Here is a 19102-nt window from a genome sequence, read left to right as displayed (position 1 = left end):
GTACTTAAATATTCATTCAATTACCAAAAATTATCAAACCAAAATTCAATATAATATCATAATTGACTCTAATATTTACGAACTTACTCGTCAGATTTGTGGTTTCGAAACGTGTACAGTTAACCGCCATTAGAGATTTAACGGTTTGATGATTAAAATAAAAGCATATTAAAAGTTGAGTGACAAAACTACAATGATTTCATTTTGGGTGACCAAAATAAAAACACCCTAAAAATCGGGTGACTAACTAGATAATTTACGTATTTAATGAACATAATGAATCATTTCTAGTGAACATTTGATCATAATTTGGATTGGATCTCTTTAAGCAAAATAAATATATAAAGGTATCAAAATTAAATAAGGTATTTTGTGGACAATAACAATGTTCTAACCGGCCTTGTAAGTTATTTAAAATATTAATAGATTATTTTTATTTTTTCGGCAATCAAATTTTAATAATGATTGTAAAACTTGTGAACGTTGATTTCAGGTTATACTTTGAATTGTTGGATTAAAATCAACTTTAGTTTTTATCATATATGCCTTATTCTTTAAAACAACATATTTTTTAGTGTTTTGGATTTCATACTCAAATTATCATATTATTAAAATCTGTAAACAATCAATCCATTTTTTAGAAATGAAAAAGTACATAAATTCTTCAATATGCACAGTACAAGAAGACAAACTTACATATATCACAATTTATGCTATATTAAGGTATAATTTTGATTTTTATACTTTAGAAATTTTGTTAGTAAACACGTAAATTTGAACTCTTTTTTTATTTGTTTTCTTTTTTTATATAAATTGTTATTAGAAAAAATATTTTGAATTGTTGAATTTTGCTAATTCCTTATATTGAGGAAAGGCGTGTTGCAATGAATAGAGTGGCACTCAACAATGTTCACTGCAATCTAATGAAGCAAATTTTTTGGACTAGTTATTGTGCTTATATTTTGAAGATATTATAGTTTATCTATGGAAACCAATATGTGGCTATTAAAGACTGGATTAGGCTCAAGTGAATCAAGACAACCCTAGTTTTGTGGAGAATTGGTCAAGATTGTAATGTTGAGGAAGGTCATATCTTCATCAAATTATGCTTTTATTGAATGTATTGTAATAACTATTTTCAAGGAGTTGTTTTGTATACATTCAATTACTATGTTAGCAAGCCGAGATTGATATATGTTAAGAGGCTTGTCTAGGTCATGTATGTGAGCATATTGATAGAACTAAATTTGTTCATTGAGAAACTGTTTTGTGTCAATGTACAAATTGAATTGTAAACCTTTAGTGTTTATTGCTTAAATTCAATTCTCAGTGGGAGGATTTTAAGGTGAGTGGTTTTTAGGTACAAGAGTGATATCTCTACATTTGGGAAGTTATAATGTGATCCACTTGTTTTATTGTAGATTAAAGATAGAGCAATTACTCACTGAGTTATGCTCCACATACATAAGGACTGCATAAAGAAATATTGGTGTTCTTTTTGTTTTTGTTTACACAGTTTTTTGCAATGCCAAGTCATAGATGTTGACACCATTTTTTTTTGATAAAACGGGGTCGACTTGGATTTTGAAAATGAAAATTAAAATGGGAGTCGCCACCGATCCTTTTTGATGAGGTGTGATCGGGTCACCTCGTAAAGTGGTTGTTTCTAATAAACAATTTAATTTTATTAAAACAACGATTTTGGTCCACGAAATTCAGAAAAATGAGTTCGGGAGTCGATTACGTACGAGGAAGGATTAGCACCCTCGTATCGCCCAAAATTGGTACCTAGCTAGTTGATTAATTAATGTCTTAGTGTCGAAGATTGAAAACTTTAAAGAAATTTAAAATACGGTCCTTTATTGAAATGTTGAAAATTTGCAAGAAAATGGCATATTTCACGTTAATCGAGAAAAAGAATTATATCCAGTAAGTTAGGACACAATGTCTTGAATTCCCGATGCGCGAATGAATATAGAAATTTTACTTATTTAAAAGATATTTAGCTATCTTGGATTAAAAAAGGGATCAGGCCCAGTAAGTTAGGACTAGATCTTTTCTTAATTTCTGAGATCGTTTAAAGTTTAGGTTTGGAAAAAGACTCGTGTATTTAGATTCATCATGAAAATCGAAACCTAGTAAGTTAGGGTACGACCTTCTCGAATCTAAACATACGAAATGCCATTTATTTAGAAAAAAATTTGACATATTAAGTAAAATGAGACACGATGTTGTGATAAAAAGAATACGAAAACGGATGACATTGTTGATATACATAGCAAAACAATAATGAATACGATGGTGTATAGATAATACGAACAACAACAACAAAATAAGATAAATAAAAGGACAAATCCATAATATACAAAACAAATATACAAACAAATAATATTAAAACATTCTAAAAAGAAAATGAATAATAATAATAATAAACGTAAATAGACAAATGAATTGAGAAAATGAATAAAATTATAAAAGATAAAAGATATATAAGTATGTATATATATATATATATGTAAATCAAAGATATATATATATAATTAAATCTAAAATTAAAAAAGGTACAAATGAGTAACTAATGATGATGATGATGATGATGATGATGATGATAATAATAATAATAATAATAATAATAGTAAGAATAAAAATAATAATATGAGTAATAATAAAAACAGTGGTAATAGGAGTAATAATAATGATTAAAATTAATTAATTTAATGAAAATAATAAAAAAGGACTAATTTGAACTTAAAATAGAAATTAGGGACAAATCCGCAAATAAATTAAAAGAAAAGGACCGAATAGAGTGCGCGAATAACAAAGAGGGACTAAATGGGAAAATATCCCCTCCCTCCAAAACGCAACGCTTTACACGGGACTCAAATGAAATCAAAATAAAATTCTAAGGCAAAATTAAAAAATAAAAGGAATCTAACAAAAGGGACCAAATTATAAAATGGGAGAAATACGGAAGGCTAAAAGGGTAAATAGACCCTTAGCTCAAAAACGCCCGGATCCCCTAGCTGGGTCGGGTCGCGCGCACGGGTCAAGGAGCCAAACGATGTCGTTTTGGCACTGGTAACCATGGTCCAAACGACGCCGTTTCAAATATTTATAAAAACTAAAAAAAACCCTAAATTTCATTCAAATCAGCTTTAAAATAATAAAAAAAAAAACAGAGAACCCCCTCAAGCCCCAATGCCCTCTGACGATCCGGCTTCTCACCGCCGTTCATCCGTCCGCCGCACCGCCACTAAACCGACGGCCAACGAAGCACGACGAAGGGCTTTTAAAGCCCAGCTTTCGGGCGATTTGAAAAATTGGGTCTTTGAACCCCCATAAGCGCCGAGATAGAGGCTCATAATCCCCCTTTTCAGATCCGGGCCAACGACGGAGAACCACCTACCGACGGCGCGATTGCGAGGTATCTCCGGTAAGCCTCTTTCCCCATTTTATTTTATTATTTAGTATGTAAAAAAAATAAAAAAAATGGAAAAATAAAAAGGATTCGAACAAGAAAGTAAAAAACCTCTCAAATCTGCTCTATTTTTGTTTTTTATTTAATGTTCGTAAAAAAGGGGAACCTACTTACAAGCGTTCGATTATGGCTTTTATAGCCGAAATACAAAATATTTTTTTTTTGTTTTCTACTTATATTTTCCTTGTCTCTTCCTTGTTGTTTTCTTGTGCTTGGTTACGTGTTTGCTCTTTCTTTGCAGGCGGTATTAGGCGGAGCAGGTGGCGCAGGTGTCAGAAGCAGGTGGTGGCAGCAGATGGATGCGGCGTACATAGGAGGGACTAGGGTTCTGAAACCCTAGTTTTTCATCGGGTTTGGGCCATATTTTTTTTGGGCCATATTTTTTTAATGTTTGGGCCCATTGTTGTAAATGGACTGTGTGTTTATTTATTTATTTATTTATTTATTTATTTATTTTTATTGGGCCCGAGCAAAATGGGCTTGTACAATAGAGCCACTTCCATCAAGCATTTCCATTAACTAATGATTCATTTAAAAACAACAATAGTAAGTATCAACAACCTACGTGTATTAAACATCTCCAAACCATAAATCATTTTTTACATTGGTTCCTAAAATTTAAACAATCCAATTGAATCTTCAAACCAAACAATCATTTCAATCAAACGTTTTTGGCAATCTACCTATTAGATCTGAATATCAGCTTGAATCTAATATGTATAAACATATTTATTAATTCATACATTATTAAGAGATGAACCAAGCCAACTCCAAGTTGACAATTAAGGCTAAGATGATTGTTGAACATAATTAGAATGATACCTTAGTCTGAAATTCAATTGGAATGATATAAATTTTGGGGTCAATTTAAAATTTGACTCATAGTTTGAGGACCAATAGTAGAATTAAGCCTATAAATAATTTCATGTACTAAAATATATGGCTCAAACACTTGGTGCTTCCTTTAAAGATAGGGTTTCCACCATTGTTGTAAGGCACACCAAGGAAGAAAGAGATAAAACATGGCACCCATTTCATTACCCAACAATCCCCATGCAGTATGCATCCCCTACCCGGCACAAGGTCACGTAAACCCGATGCTCAAAGTGGCCAAACTCCTCCATTTCAAAGGCTTCCACATCACTTTCGTCAACACCGAGTACAACCACAAACGCTTGCTCGAATCCAGGGGCCCCCACGCCCTCGACGGCTTGCCTGACTTCCGGTTTGGGACAATCCCCGACGGCCTTCCTCCGCCGGACATCGACGCCACGCAAGACATCCCCGCGCTTTGTGACTCAACTAGCAAGCATTGTTTGGCTCCCTTTCGCCGACTCCTTGTTGAGCTAAATGCTAATGCCGGTGTCCCGCCGGTCACTTGTATCGTCGCCGATGGGAGCATGTCGTTCACTCTTGAGGCGGCTAAAGAGTTAGGGATTCCCAGTGTGTTGCTTTGGACACCCAGTGCTTGTGGTTTCTTGGCTTATTGCCATTACCGACGGCTTATTGATGATGGTTTTACACCATTGAAAGGTACAAAACTCTGGTTTTTCTTTCAAACTCTTTTGGTTAAAATTGACTTTTGTCCCTCTACTATGCTATAAATTTAAGATTTAATCCTTATAGTTTAATTTCCAGATATTTGATTTATTCTTATTAGTTAGTCCATATTATTAATAAAATTAAATTTTACTTGATTAAAGTTTTCTTGAGTAAAATGTTTTAAAAGATGTTTTAGGCTGAAATTTGAATTTTTTTACATTATTTCTAATATTTTAATAAAAAACCTTTAATCCTTTTATCTTTATGCATATTTATTATCAGTTTATTGATTCACTCAATTTTCATATGGCATTAATTTTGTGGCAGAATAATAGTGACAAAATTCACTTAATCACTTTTAACAACTAAAATCGTGACAAATAAAAATAAAAAATCAATTATTTTTCTTCTAAAATGCATCCTTAAGCATTCATTTTAAAAGTACTCCACATCAGTATTTTAAGTGAAATGATCGTGTTAATAATTTCAACTAATTAATAATACTATAAAAATAAAATAAAAACAAAATTATACCAAATTACAGGTGTAAATCTCGAATATTGGCATAGTAAAAGGACCGAACTCTAAATTTGACCCCTAACAATTTCTTCATCATTGGGCAGATGAATCCTATATGACAAACGGGTATTTGGATACCGTCATCGACTGGATCCCGGGCATGAAAAACATCCGCATAAGGGACCTTCCAAGCTTTGTTCGAACAACGAATCCAGACGATATAATGTTGAATTTCTTTGCGACGGAGTGCGACAGAGCTTCCAAAGCTTCCGCCATTATCGTAAACACCTTCGATGAATTGGAACATGATGTCGTCAAAGCTCTCTCCTCTATCTTCCCTAAATTTTACACCATTGGACCCCTTCACTTGCTCCTCAACCACATCCCACCGTCGTCACCTTTAAGCTCCATGGGGTCCAACCTGTGGAAAGAAGAGCCTCGATGTTTTCAATGGCTAGATTTAAAAGAACCCAAATCGGTCGTTTATGTTAATTTCGGGAGCATCACGGTGATGACGGCGAATCAAATGGTTGAATTCGCTTGGGGTTTGGCTAATAGTAAAAAACCTTTTTTGTGGATCATTAGACCCGATTTGGTACGGGGGGATTCGGCCATTTTGCCGCCAGAGTTTATCGAGGAAACTAAAGACCGGTGTTTCATGGCGAGCTGGTGCCCGCAAGAGGAAGTATTGAACCATAACGCGGTGGCCGGGTTCTTGACACACAGCGGGTGGAATTCAACGTTGGAAAGCATTTCGAGTGGGGTGGCGATAGCTTCTTGGCCGTTCTTCGCGGAGCAACAAACGAATTGTTGGTTTGCTTGTAATGAATGGGGTATCGGCATCGAAATCGACCATGATGTGAAGAGGGAGAAAGTGGAGAAGCTAGTGAGGGAGCTCATGGAAGGAAGGAAAGGGGAGGAGATGAGGGAAAACGCCATGGAATGGAAGAGAAAAGCTGAAAAAGCTGCGTGTTTGGATGGACCGTCCTTGTTGAATCTGGATAGGTTGATTAATGAAGTCTTGCTCGAAGGACATGAATGATCAACTTTATTTAAATAATAATAATAATTGTGGAAAATACCTTCAAGTTTATGGGTTTGAGTTATTAATTATTATTTTTTTAGATTCGCACACTCAACGTTATGATTATTTAGAAATCAGCTCAGTTGTAACGAAAAATGTGAGTTAGTCGTAGGTCAACTAAGTAGCCTATTTGGTGTGACATACAAGTATTAGGTGAAGCCATCTATAAACTAAATTGTTTAACATTTTTTTTTTATTTTGTTTCAATTTTCTTTCTTCTCCTCTTTCTCTCTTCCCCTCTAACTACTGTCGCCGTTGTGTCCAACCCCCATCGCCGTCGCCTTCCTCTTACTCCTCATTGTTCCAACCCCCACCACCTCTCCCTTTCCTCTCACTCCTCACAGTTGTAAAAAGAGTACTCACCGTTGTAAAAAGAAAAAAGAGGACCCATTATTGTATCCCATTTTAGAGTTTTATTTTTTTAATTAATAAAAAACAAGGAAAATCAAAAGTTGCTTTGTTTGGTTTAGGTTTGCTTACTTTTGGTATATTTGATACCCTTTGCTTTTCAATTCATCTACCCATTTATTGATTCACTTCTCTAATTTTCTCACTAACCAAATAGGAGAAATTTCAGCTCTTGTTCTGAAAATTCAATCACTTTCAATGATGATGACAATGATAATGAGAGAGGAAAAGTTGAAAATTTTACTTACCTTTCTAGGGTTATTAGTTGTTGTTTTTCTTAAATGGGTTGGCCCTTTTTTCATGGATAAGGTCAGTACTTTTTTTTATCCCCAGTTTCATGCCTTTGTTACATTGCTCTATTTATGATCTATGTGGATTGTTAATGGTTAGGTTTATTCTGGGTTTTTTCTTTCTTTTCTTCAGATTTTGTCAATAGAATGAAAGATAGTTGCATGCGCAAAAAGATTGTTCCGATGGCAGTTAATAAGGCAAGGGAAGTGAAAGGGTTTCTGATAGGTGGAAGATGATAATTTTGAAACTGGAGCAAACCCCTTCGTGCTTATCGGAATTGTCGACCCATACTTGCTTTTCAAAAAAAATGCTCTTTGTAATGAACAATTGCAGGTTGTTTCGAAGACATTGAAGGAAGTGATTGAATTAGCATATTTATTCTTGAAAGAGAAGTGTTAAACAAAATGGGAAAAAAAAAAGTGTTAAACAATTTTGTTTATTAATGACGTCACCTCGTGCTTAGATGGCACGCCACCAACTCATGTTTCCTGTTAAAATTGGGCTGATTTTTGAAAAATCGTAACGTTAAAAGTGTCAATCCAAAACAAAAATCCAAGAACCCATAAACGTTGAGGATATTTTCGACAACTATGCCAAAAAAAACAGCAGCAATACAACCAAAGACTATGATATTTCAAATATTATTATATGTGAAATATTTCAATTTGAAATAATTAATTGAAATATTTCAATCACCACTTAAAAAAATGTTACACATAATAAAACACAAAACGAAAATTAATGCTTCAAAAGCAATATTATGCGAAACAACCTGAGAATTGCAAAAACTAAGGACCTAATTGGTGATATATTGGAAAGCAATTAGCATCTCATCAAGTTAGCCCCTGCACTTACACTTTAAGCTTCATTCCAAGCTCTTGAAGAAAAGAACAATATGACTTTGCAACTACTCCTCTCTTCTAAGGTCCATTCCATCCTTCCTAGATGGAGAATGGTTCTCAATCACTTGCGCGTAGATGAATACGGCTGCTCTGGTTCTCAAAATTTAAGAACAGGTTTCAAAAACCCAAAAAAGGATTAAGGAAGTTTTTGTTTAAAATAGACAACCCCTTTAAATCCAAGATAACCATAAAAAACCAAGCTTTTGAGGTATAAAAAAACACCCCTTAAGTTGATTTTATTTACAAAAATAGAAAAATTAAAAAAAAAAAAAAAACCTTAGATCTCAATTCTGAAAACACCTGGCTTTTGAAGAAAATCCTTTAACCTAATATTGCTTTCAAACCACCGTCAATTACTGAAAACAAAAGACAAACCCAAAAATAAAATAAAAAAACAAAAACAAAAACAAAATTAAATGATTAATAGAAAGGGATTCAGATAAGTGGGGATTAACAGAGAAAAGCATCAAAGACTCATATTTTTTAGTTTTCAAGTTCTTAAACAGTTTAAGAAAAAAAACCTCAAAAACTCAAATCAAACTTAAGTATCAAAGATCCATATTGTTCAGTTTCCAAGATGCTTGAATCTTCTCCCATGGAAATTGATGCTTATCTAGAGACGACTTCAAGCGTTTTGAGCTTTCATTTCCCTTAACTCGATAAAAAGATGAAAAGTGAAAGTTTGGAAGCAAATGGTGAAAGAATAACGTCCCCAGGTTTTTGTCAAATATAAGCTTGTAAATTTGTGATTTTTTTTTTTTATGGGTACACTAGGAAGAAAAAAATTTTAAGCTATTCCCTGTATTTGTTGAATAGCCATTCCATGGGTTAAGTGTTGAATGACCATTCAGCATTTTTAAGGAATTCTGTCGAAATGAAGATTAGTATTCTGTGAACCAAAATAGTCCCCAAAATGGAATCACAATTCCATCCAAGCAAACATAGGGTTAGTGTTTACTACCTAATTCTCAGTGAGATTTAGAGGTGAGTATTCTAGTTTTTAGATACAAAAGTGATATCTCTATACTTGAGGAGTAGTAGAGTATGATTCAGTTATTGTGTTCTTTGTGTTTTCGTTTGCACGGTGTTTCATAGTGCCAAACCATAGTGACCAATTCCATCAAGCACTTCCATTAACTGTTATATTATTCAGTAAACAATTATAGGTAGAAACACCTTACATATATTTGTCGAAATATAGATTTTTAGGTCAACAATTTCATAACAAGGTTAACAATAGTATCTAATTGGATCAATTTCTCGATCTTCATAAAATACAAAGACGGATAAATTAAAGTAGAGAGATTACTTTTCTTTGCTTTAGCTTAGTATGGAAGATTCAAAATTATATAATTAAAATAATTTTAAGTTTTGTAGACAATTATTAAATATGAGTTATTGAGTTGATTTCATTAAGAATAATATGTAAACATAAAATAAAATTTTAAATTTTAAAAGGAGATTAATTTAATTAATTTTAATATTATAGTAACAAATCGATTAATATTATCATGGGATACAAATTTTCAACAATTAAATTTAATTGATTTTACGTTTTGAAATTTAAATTTCAATATTGAAAAAGAAGAAATTTAGAATTTTCAGCAATGTGATAAACAAGTACAATTTGACAATTTTTTAATACATTATTTTAGTTTCTACTATTTTCACTTTAATCCTTAATTTTTTTTACCCCAATCAATACTTTAAAAAATGATTTTTTTTCTATGACCAAAATGAAAGTGGCCTAAAAGTTAGGTGACCAAAATAAAATTGAAAACATGGTATAGCGTATACAGTTAACCGCCATTAAAGATTTAACGGTTGGGTGACTAAAATGAAAGTGCCTTAAAAGTTGAGTGACGAAATTACAAAGATTTCATTTTCAGTGACCAAAATAAAAACTCCCTAAAAATTGAATGACCAACTAAATAGTTTACCCTATAATTTAATGCAAAGTGATTTCTAGTTTTAAGTGTACCTAAATTTTAAATTAAATCATGTTTTGAGCTTAGTAAATATTTGAAGATAATAACTTGGAATTCGAATTCCTAAAATATAAAACACTTTAAACTAAATAAAATCAAATAAGGTATCGTGTATTAAGAAGCATTACTATAATGTTTTAACCGGCCTTGCAATTGGATGCAAGTTTTTCAATTTTGAAAATTAAAATTTGTTATTTGAACTATAATTTTTTATATAAATTATTGAATTGTTATTAGAAAAAAAAGGTTGAATTGTTGATTTTGGTACATTTGTTATATTGAGGTAAAGTGTGTTGCAATGAGCTGAATAGCACTCAGCAATATCCGTTGCAATCTACCACTAAGATGGAGAAGTTACTTTTATCATATTTGAGTTAGCAACTTAATGAAGTAAAATCTTTAGACAAGTTATTTTGTTGATATCTATAGAAACCAAGCTAAATATTGGATTGGATTTGAGTGAATCAAGACAACCCTTGTCTCATGGAGAATTGATTGAGATTGTGATGTTGGTTTTGGAAGCTCATATATTCATCACATTATGCTTTTATTGAATGTGTTGTAATAGTTATTTTCAATGACTTGATTTGCATTCATTCAATTAGTATGTCAGTAAGCTGAGATGACTTGTCTAGGTCATGTATGTGAGCATATTGAGAACACTAAATTTGTTCATTGAGGAATTGTTTTGTGTGAGAGCGCAAACTGAATTGTAAACCTTTAGTGTTTATTGCTTAAATTAAATTCTCAGTGGGAGGATTTAAAGGTGAGATCTCTATACTTTGAGAGTAATAGAGTGTGAGTGACTTGTATTGTGGATTAAATATAATAGAATTATTCGCTAAGCTAAGCTCCACAGACGTAGGGACTGCGTAAAGAAACCTTGGTGTTCCTTGTGTTTTTGCTTGCACAGTTTTTTGCAGTGTTAAGCCGTAGTGACCAATTCCAGCAAGCACTTCCAGTAACTGTTGTGTTATTCAATAAACAACTGCAGATAAACACCTTAGATATATTTGTTGAAATATAGATTTACAGGTCAACAATTTCATAATAAGGTTAACAATAGTATCTAATTGGACCAATTTCTCAATCTTCATAAAATATAAAGACGGATAAAATAAAGTAGAGAGACTAATTTTTTTAGTAGTTTATGATAATAAATTATATATAGTATTGGTGGTCTTCATGTGTCCATTTAGTGCTAGAGAGCTTAATTTCCTTAATCTAGATCTGGAAAATATAAAATTGGATAAAATATGGAACTAATCTTCCTTTAAACTAATAAGAAAAGGGTGAGACAATCTGGATAACAATATGTAATCATCTATTTCTCGTGCTTTAATGATACTTGATCACAGTAACTACATAGCTAGCTGTATTTGAAATATTTTAATTAGATCTCAAATCTTTGACTTTTCCTATTTTTTTTTATAAGAATAGTGATCTGTTGTGTTTTTAAATTATATTTTTAAAATTAAAAATAAAGCACATGATCGAATCCAATTAAATCCTCCAACCAAAGTATCATTCCAATTAAATTATATTTTATATTTAATGTATATCTAATATGTGATTAATTCATACATGATTAAAAGATGTACCAAACCAAATCCAAGTTGGCAAGTAAGTGAATGATACTCTAGTCTGAAATTCAATTGGAATGATCTAAATTTTGGGGTCAACTTAAAATTTGACTCATAGTTTGAGGACAACATAGTTGAATTAACCCTATAAATAATTTCAATCACTAAAATATATGGCTTAAACACTTGGTGCTTCCTTTAAAGCTAGGTTTCCACCATTGTTGTAAGGCATACCAAGGAAGAAAGAGAGAAAATATGGCACCCATTTCGTTACCCAACAAGCCCCATGCAGTATGCATCCCCTACCCCGCACAAGGTCACGTAAATCCGATGCTCAAAGTGGCCAAACTCCTCCATTTCAAAGGCTTCCACATCACTTTCGTCAACACCGAGTACAACCACAAACGCTTGCTCAAATCCAGGGGCCCCCACGCCCTCGACGGCTTGCCTGACTTCCGGTTTGGGACAATCCCCGACGGCCTTCCTCCGCCGGACATCGACGCCACGCAAGACATCCCCGCGCTTTCTGACTCCACTAGCAAGCATTGTTTGGCTCCCTTTCGCCGACTCCTTGTTAAGCTAAATGCTACTTCCGGTGTCCCGCCGGTCACTTGTATCGTCGCCGATGGGTGCATGTCGTTCACTCTCGAGGCGGCTAAAGAGTTAGGGATTCCCGGTGTGTTGTTTTGGACACCCAGTGCTTGTGGTTTCTTGGCTTATTGCCATTACCGACGGCTTATTGATGAGGGTTTTACACCATTGAAAGGTACAAAACTGTCTGGTTTTTCTTTCAAACTTTTTTGGTTAAATTTGAGTTTTGTCCCTCCGTAATGCTATAAATTTGAGATTTAACCCTTATATTTTAATTTCACATATTTAGTTCTCTTATTTTAATATTGTTATTAATTAGTACTTTAATCTTGTTATTAGTTAGCCCATATCGGTAATACGATTAAATATTTACTGGATTAAGTTTTCTTAAGTAAATTGTTTTAAAAGATGTAAATATGTTTTAGTTTCTTGAAATTTGAAATATTTCTTATTATTTTAATTTAATGAAATTTTTATAAATCTCATATATTTTTATAATGGGTAAACTACACCCATGGTCACTTTTGTTTACCTTAGGTTACGTTTTAGTCACTTATGTTTGAAATGTTACGTTTTAGTCATTTACGTTATCATGTTGCAACATTTTAGTCACTAAGCCATTAATTGTTGTTAATGGTGTAACGGTAAGCTGACGTGGCACGTTAAATCATCATTTCAAACAAAATTTTAGGTTAAATTATACAATTGATCCTCATATTTTTTTCGTTTTAAGTAATTTAATTTTTTTTCTTTTATGTTCTTTAAACTTTCCTCTTTTTTTCCATTCTCTTTTGTTTCTCCCTCTATTTTCATACATTTCTCATTTCTTTTAACATATTAGGAAGTCGAATTGGCAATGAAAAAAGAAGTAGGAAGTCGACTGCCATCATTTGCCTATAACCAAAACCCATAAACCCATACCATGCTTCTTTTTTCACTACCAATTAGACTTCCTGGTATGTTAAAAGAAATAAAGAAGGTAGAAAAACAGAGGGAGAAGTAGAAGAGAATGGAAAAAAAAAAAAAAAAGAAAGAAAGAAAGTTAAAAGAACATAAAAAAATTTAAATTGCTCAAAACGAAAAATTATGGGGACCAAATGTATAATTTAACCTAAAGATTTTGTTTGAAATAATGATTTAACGTGACACGTCAGCTTACCATTACACCATTAACGACAATTAACGGCTCAGTGACTAAAATGTTACAACACAATAACGTAAGTGACTAAAATGTAACATTTCAAACCTAAGTGACTGAAATGTAACCTAAGGTAAACAAAAGTGACCATGGGTGTAGTTTACCCTTTTATAATAAATAGCCTTAAACATTTTATTTTTATGCATATTTATTATTAGTTGAGTGATTCACTCAATTTTCATATGGCAGTGGTAGAATAATAGTGACAAAACTTCACTTCATCTAGGCTATTTTACCCATCTCACTTAACAAAATTTAATATTTATAAAAATGACCCTAATTCAAAATTAGTAAAATTAGGTTATGGAAACTAGATGGTCAGTACTATTATTTTTTTATTAAAAAATAATTTTTGGGGTTTTGGACACTAGATGGCCAGTACCCATGCATTTTTTTTTCAAAAAGAAAATTTAAGGTGCTGGAACACTGATGGCTGGCACCCCTTTATCTGATTAAAAATTTTATTTTTTTTGGGTGCGTGGTGCTTGCCAACAAATGGCCAAAGTCACTCAACAAAAGAGATGGGCATATTGCATTATTAACCCCTCTTGATTTTCCCATCATTTTTATTTCTCAAGTTTAATTGCATATTTTATATTTTAAAATAATATTGAACTACTTATCATGTTTTTAATTATTATTGCATCACTCACATTATTAATAAATTAAAAATTAATTTAAATTTAATATGCACAATTAAATTAGATTTTTTATAAAATTTGAACCTACTTTTATAATTTTCGTCTTCTATAATAATTCAAATAAACATTTCTAAATTATTATTTCTTTTATTTTAAAAATAACTAGTAATATATTTATAAAATAATATTTAGAAATAACGTCTATAGATTAAATTTATAAATATATTGCTCGTTATTTTTAAAATAAAAGAAACAATAATTTAGCAATGTTTGTTTGAATTATTATAAAAGATGAAAATTATTAAAGTAGGTTCTAATTTTATCAAAAAATCTAATTTAATTGTACATATTAAATTTAAATTAATTTTTAATTTATTAATAATGTGAGTGATGCAATAATAATTAAAAAGCATGATAAGTAGTTCAATATTATTTTAAAATATAAAATATGTAATTAAACTTGGGAAATAAAAAAAGATGGAAAACAAGGAAGGGCTAATGTTGCAATATGTCCATTCCTTTTGTTGAGTGACTTTGGCCATTGGCAAGCACCACACACCCCAAAAAAATAATTTTTTTAATTAGTTAAAGGGGTGCTGGTCATTAGTGTGCTAGCGCCCCAAAAAATTTTGAAAAAAAAATACATGATACTAGCCATCTAGTGTTTAAAATTTTAAAAATTATTTTTTTAATAGAAAAAATAGTGGTGCCAGCCATCTACTTTCCATAAACTAATTTTATTATTCATTTTAAGTTATTTGGGTGAATATTTTTAAATTAGGGTCATTTTTATAAATATTAATTTTTTTAGGTAAGATGGTAAAATAGCCTCACTTTTAACAATTAAAATTGTAGAAAGTAAAACTTTTCTAAAAATGCATCCTTAAGCATTCATCTTTAATAAATCTCGAATATTAGCATAGTAAAAGGACTGAAATCCTAATTTGACCCCTAACAATTTTTTCCTCATTGGGCAGATGAATCCTATATGACAAACGGGTATTTGGATACCGTCATCGACTGGATTCCGGGCATGAAAAACATCCGCATAAGAGACCTTCCAAGCTTTGTTCGAACAACGAATCCAGACGATATAATGTTGAATTTCCTTGCGACGGAGGGCGACAGAGCTGCCAAAGCTTCCGCCATAATCGTAAACACCTTCGATGAATTGGAACATGATGTCGTCAAAGCTCTCTCCTCCATCTTCCCTAAATTTTACACCATTGGACCCCTTCACTTGCTCCTCAACCACATCCCACCGTCGTCACCTTTAATCTCCATGGGGTCCAACCTGTGGAAAGAAGAGCCTCAATGTCTTCAATGGCTGGATTTAAAAGAACCCAAATCGGTCGTTTACGTTAATTTCGGGAGCATCACGGTGATGACGGCGAATCAAATGGTTGAATTCGCTTGGGGTTTGGCTAATAGTAAAAAACCCTTTCTGTGGATCATTAGGCCCGATTTGGTACGGGGGGATTCGGCCATTTTGCGGCCGGAGTTCATCGAGGAAACTAAAGACCGGTGTTTCATGGCGAGCTGGTGCCCGCAAGAGGAAGTACTGAACCATAGCGCGGTGGCCGGGTTCTTGACGCACAGCGGGTGGAATTCGACTGTGGAAAGCATTTCGAGTGGGGTGGCGATGGTTTCTTGGCCGTTCTTCGCGGAGCAACAAACGAATTGTTGGTTCGCTTGTAATGAATGGGGTATCGGCATGGAAATCGACAACAATGTGAAGAGGGAGAAAGTGGAGAAGCTGGTGAGGGAGTTGATGGAAGGAAGGAAAGGGGAGGAGATGAGGGAAAACGTCATGGAATGGAAGAGAAAAGCCGAAAGAGCCGCGTGTTTGGATGGACCGTCCTTGTTGAATTTGGATAGGTTGATTAATGAAGTCTTGCTCAAAGGACATGAATGATCAACTTTATGTAAAAAAACAAAAACAGCAGCAATACGACCAAAGACCATAGTGCAGTTCCCATGTTCCTGGGATCTTACTTTGTCTGCGTCCAATAAAAGATTCGAAGGGCCTTTGGCTTGTTGAAACGTTATTACCCCAACTTAATTAATCAAATTTGATAATTAATTATACCAATTTCTTTTCAAAATTTATTAATCAAAATAACCAAAAATTGTCCATATTTTTTACTTTTTAATTCCAATAAATTTAAAACGGGCTAAAAATACAATGACAATATTTCTCTTTTTTAAAATCGAAATAAATAAATAAATAAATAAAAATAACAACACTAACAAAATGAGGGTTGGTTTTAGACTTTAATGTTTTTGTTAATTGTTTTTTAATAAAATAATTAAATAAAAGTACCACTTAAAGTACGTCTTCTCTGAGCTATATATAAGTTATTGACATTCAATGCAACATAAATGAAAGGAACTTATTTAATAGTTTCATTAACACGTACATTAAGCATCTTTAATAATAAATGGGGTTTAAACTCATTACTTTCATAAATGTTTAAAGGTTATAGACTATTTACAACCTTTTTTTGTTTTATTTTAATTTCATAATATTTTTTCTTTCACCAATTATATATTGGGCGCATATATATAATCGGTGGCAGGCTAATCCTAGTTCAAACTATTGAATTTTTGTGTCCTCTGTAATATAGCAAGGGATAATGTTACTTTTAGTCCTTAATTTTGGTAGCTTTTTCCAATTTAGTCTCTCTCTTTTTTTGTCCATATTAATTTAGGGAGTCAGGCGAATCTGAATGACCGGGCCCCAATAAAACTAAAAAATTATAATTCAATCCATTCATAAATGATAAAATTATAAGTTAATGTGGTAAATTGTATTTTGCCCCCTCAAATGGAAAAATATTTAGTCCTTTTAAAAATTATGATTAAAAAATCAATACATGGTAATATTATATTTTGAGAACTCAAAATTTTATAATTCAATTTTAACCCCTCCAAAGAATATTTCAAGCAAATCGGACTCAGGTTTAGCATTTTTAATCTAGGTTATACTTGGATTGGTCCCAAGCTTAAAAAATAAATCTCAAGTTTTGCATTGGCCCAATCCATTATCAAGTTTACTCGTACACTAGTAGCATACTTTTTTATTTTATAAGCAACCTTAAAAAATTTTCATGTGCCTTTTTTAGAAAAAACTAATATTTCACCATATTCCTATAAGACATTTGTCAACCTCTTAATCCTACTTATGAAGTCCAAAAACTCCACTGGTAGTGTAACAAATGTTTTAACATTTTAAGGTTGCTTGTGGAATAAAAAAATACATTGTTAGTGTACCAAATACTAACCCTATATTTATAATAATAATAAGATATTAAATCTTTTTAGCTAATAAATATTCAAAATGGAAGAAAAAACTCTTAGTTGAAACATTATTTAACCTAATTATTTATTTTATCCTGGTAAAAATTAAAAATATTTATATTAAATTCAGAATAAAGAAAAAAAAAACATACCATTTATCATCAAATCCACTATAATAGAAATTTGTGGAGAAATATGAATGAACCATAGCCTGGGGCAGGGGAGAGCCCATAGCTGTCTTAAAATTTGGGTTTCGTAGCCCAAACTCCCAATAATTTATAACATCTTTCAACCCCAAATCAACATTCCAATGTTTAATTAGTGGCTAAAATCTAGTCTATGTTTTTTATTAAAAAATCAATAATTTATATATATATATACATATATATTAATAAATTTAACCTCATAAATGAGATGATAAAATAAAAATACCTTTTTACTATTATTTGCTATAAGAAGAGTAAAAGGTTCCACAAGTAAAATACCTTATAAACATATTTTAAAATTTTGAAGGGTATATTATAATAATTAATCCAATTTTTATATATAGAACTCCACCATCAAAATATAAAAAACCCCACAACAAAATTGGCATCCTTCTTACTTGTAACATCACTCAATCAAATACATTAGTAATATATATATATACACAATTAATGGAAGTAATAAAGTTTGCATAATAAAATTAAAATGTATAAAAATATCAAAATAAAACTTTAGTTGAGTGGTAAATTAAAAGTATTCCTAATGCGATTGTTTTGGGCTTAAATCTCACCATACGTATATTTTTATTTGTTTTTAAATAAAAGATTAAATTATTATCGAATAATATAAATTATTTTAATTATAAAAAATATTTTTGTAACTTTCTTAGTCAAATCAATGATTAAATTAAAGGTCGCACTAATTCAATCAAAAACTTAAATAATAGTACAAATTTGAGGGAGAGAATTTTATTTCTCCAAAGGTTACGTGTTACTGTTAACAATAGGGTGGCATCGAGTGGTGTAGGAATAGGCCAGGGTTCTCAAAAATTATAATTTCTGTTTCTCTACTTTAAAATTTACAAAATTTTAAGTTCATGATAAAATCCCTTAAAAGTTTTAATTTTAATTTTACATTTTAAAATGATAAATTCATAGTTAACCTTTCAAAAAAATTATATTTTAATTTTAACTAGGCCTATTTATGAGTTGGACTATTCGTTCAAGCCTAAAAGCTCATCCAAAATTTCAAAAGGTTTGAACAAAAATATTAGATCCGAAAAATAAGTTCAGATAAAAAAATTTAATCAATTTAAAATATAGATTGAGCTCAACCTTAAATACTTAAGGCTTGAGCTCGGCCCAACGTCTTTTTTTCAAGTCTTTTATATAATGTAATTTATAATGCATACAAAATTCTAGAGTAGTATTATGGTATTATATACTACAATAATATAAATATTAAAAATTTTATGATTATATAGAAAATTTTAATAAATAAAAATATATATAATTATTAAATATTAAATTAAAATAATATAAATATATTATTATTTTTAAAAAAAATAGGAGTAAACTTAAAATGAGTTTGAG

At 31.5% G+C, this 19102-nt stretch overlaps 2 protein-coding genes across 2 annotated transcripts; both read left to right on the top strand.

Annotated features, from left to right (window-relative positions):
* Positions 1-4442: 4442 nt before the first annotated feature.
* LOC105783963 (7-deoxyloganetin glucosyltransferase) lies at positions 4443-6808 on the top strand. The gene is made up of 2 exons (XM_012609685.2): positions 4443-5011; positions 5644-6808. Exons 1-2 carry the CDS (start codon positions 4501-4503, stop codon positions 6579-6581), a joined length of 1449 nt encoding a protein of 482 aa, XP_012465139.1. The 5' UTR covers positions 4443-4500; the 3' UTR covers positions 6582-6808.
* A 5189-nt stretch (positions 6809-11997) lies between these two features.
* LOC105783964 (7-deoxyloganetin glucosyltransferase) lies at positions 11998-16317 on the top strand. The gene is made up of 2 exons (XM_012609687.2): positions 11998-12561; positions 15203-16317. Exons 1-2 carry the CDS (start codon positions 12051-12053, stop codon positions 16138-16140), a joined length of 1449 nt encoding a protein of 482 aa, XP_012465141.1. The 5' UTR covers positions 11998-12050; the 3' UTR covers positions 16141-16317.
* The last annotated feature ends 2785 nt before the right edge of the window (positions 16318-19102 follow it).

The sequence above is a fragment of the Gossypium raimondii genome, chromosome 13 (assembly GCF_025698545.1).
Source record: "Gossypium raimondii isolate GPD5lz chromosome 13, ASM2569854v1, whole genome shotgun sequence".
NCBI classification, from domain to species: Eukaryota; Viridiplantae; Streptophyta; class Magnoliopsida; order Malvales; family Malvaceae; genus Gossypium; species Gossypium raimondii.
This window is presented reverse-complemented; position numbering and strand designations above follow the sequence as displayed.

Excerpts from the sequence above, each read along its gene's own strand:
- LOC105783963 (XM_012609685.2), top strand. The coding sequence starts at position 4,501 with ATGGCACCCATTTCATTACCCAACAATCCCCATGCAGTATGCATCCCC. Across the intron at positions 5,012-5,643 it reads TGGTTTTACACCATTGAAAG|ATGAATCCTATATGACAAAC; the intron begins GTACAAAACTCT and ends ATCATTGGGCAG.
- LOC105783964 (XM_012609687.2), top strand. The coding sequence starts at position 12,051 with ATGGCACCCATTTCGTTACCCAACAAGCCCCATGCAGTATGCATCCCC. Across the intron at positions 12,562-15,202 it reads GGGTTTTACACCATTGAAAG|ATGAATCCTATATGACAAAC; the intron begins GTACAAAACTGT and ends CTCATTGGGCAG.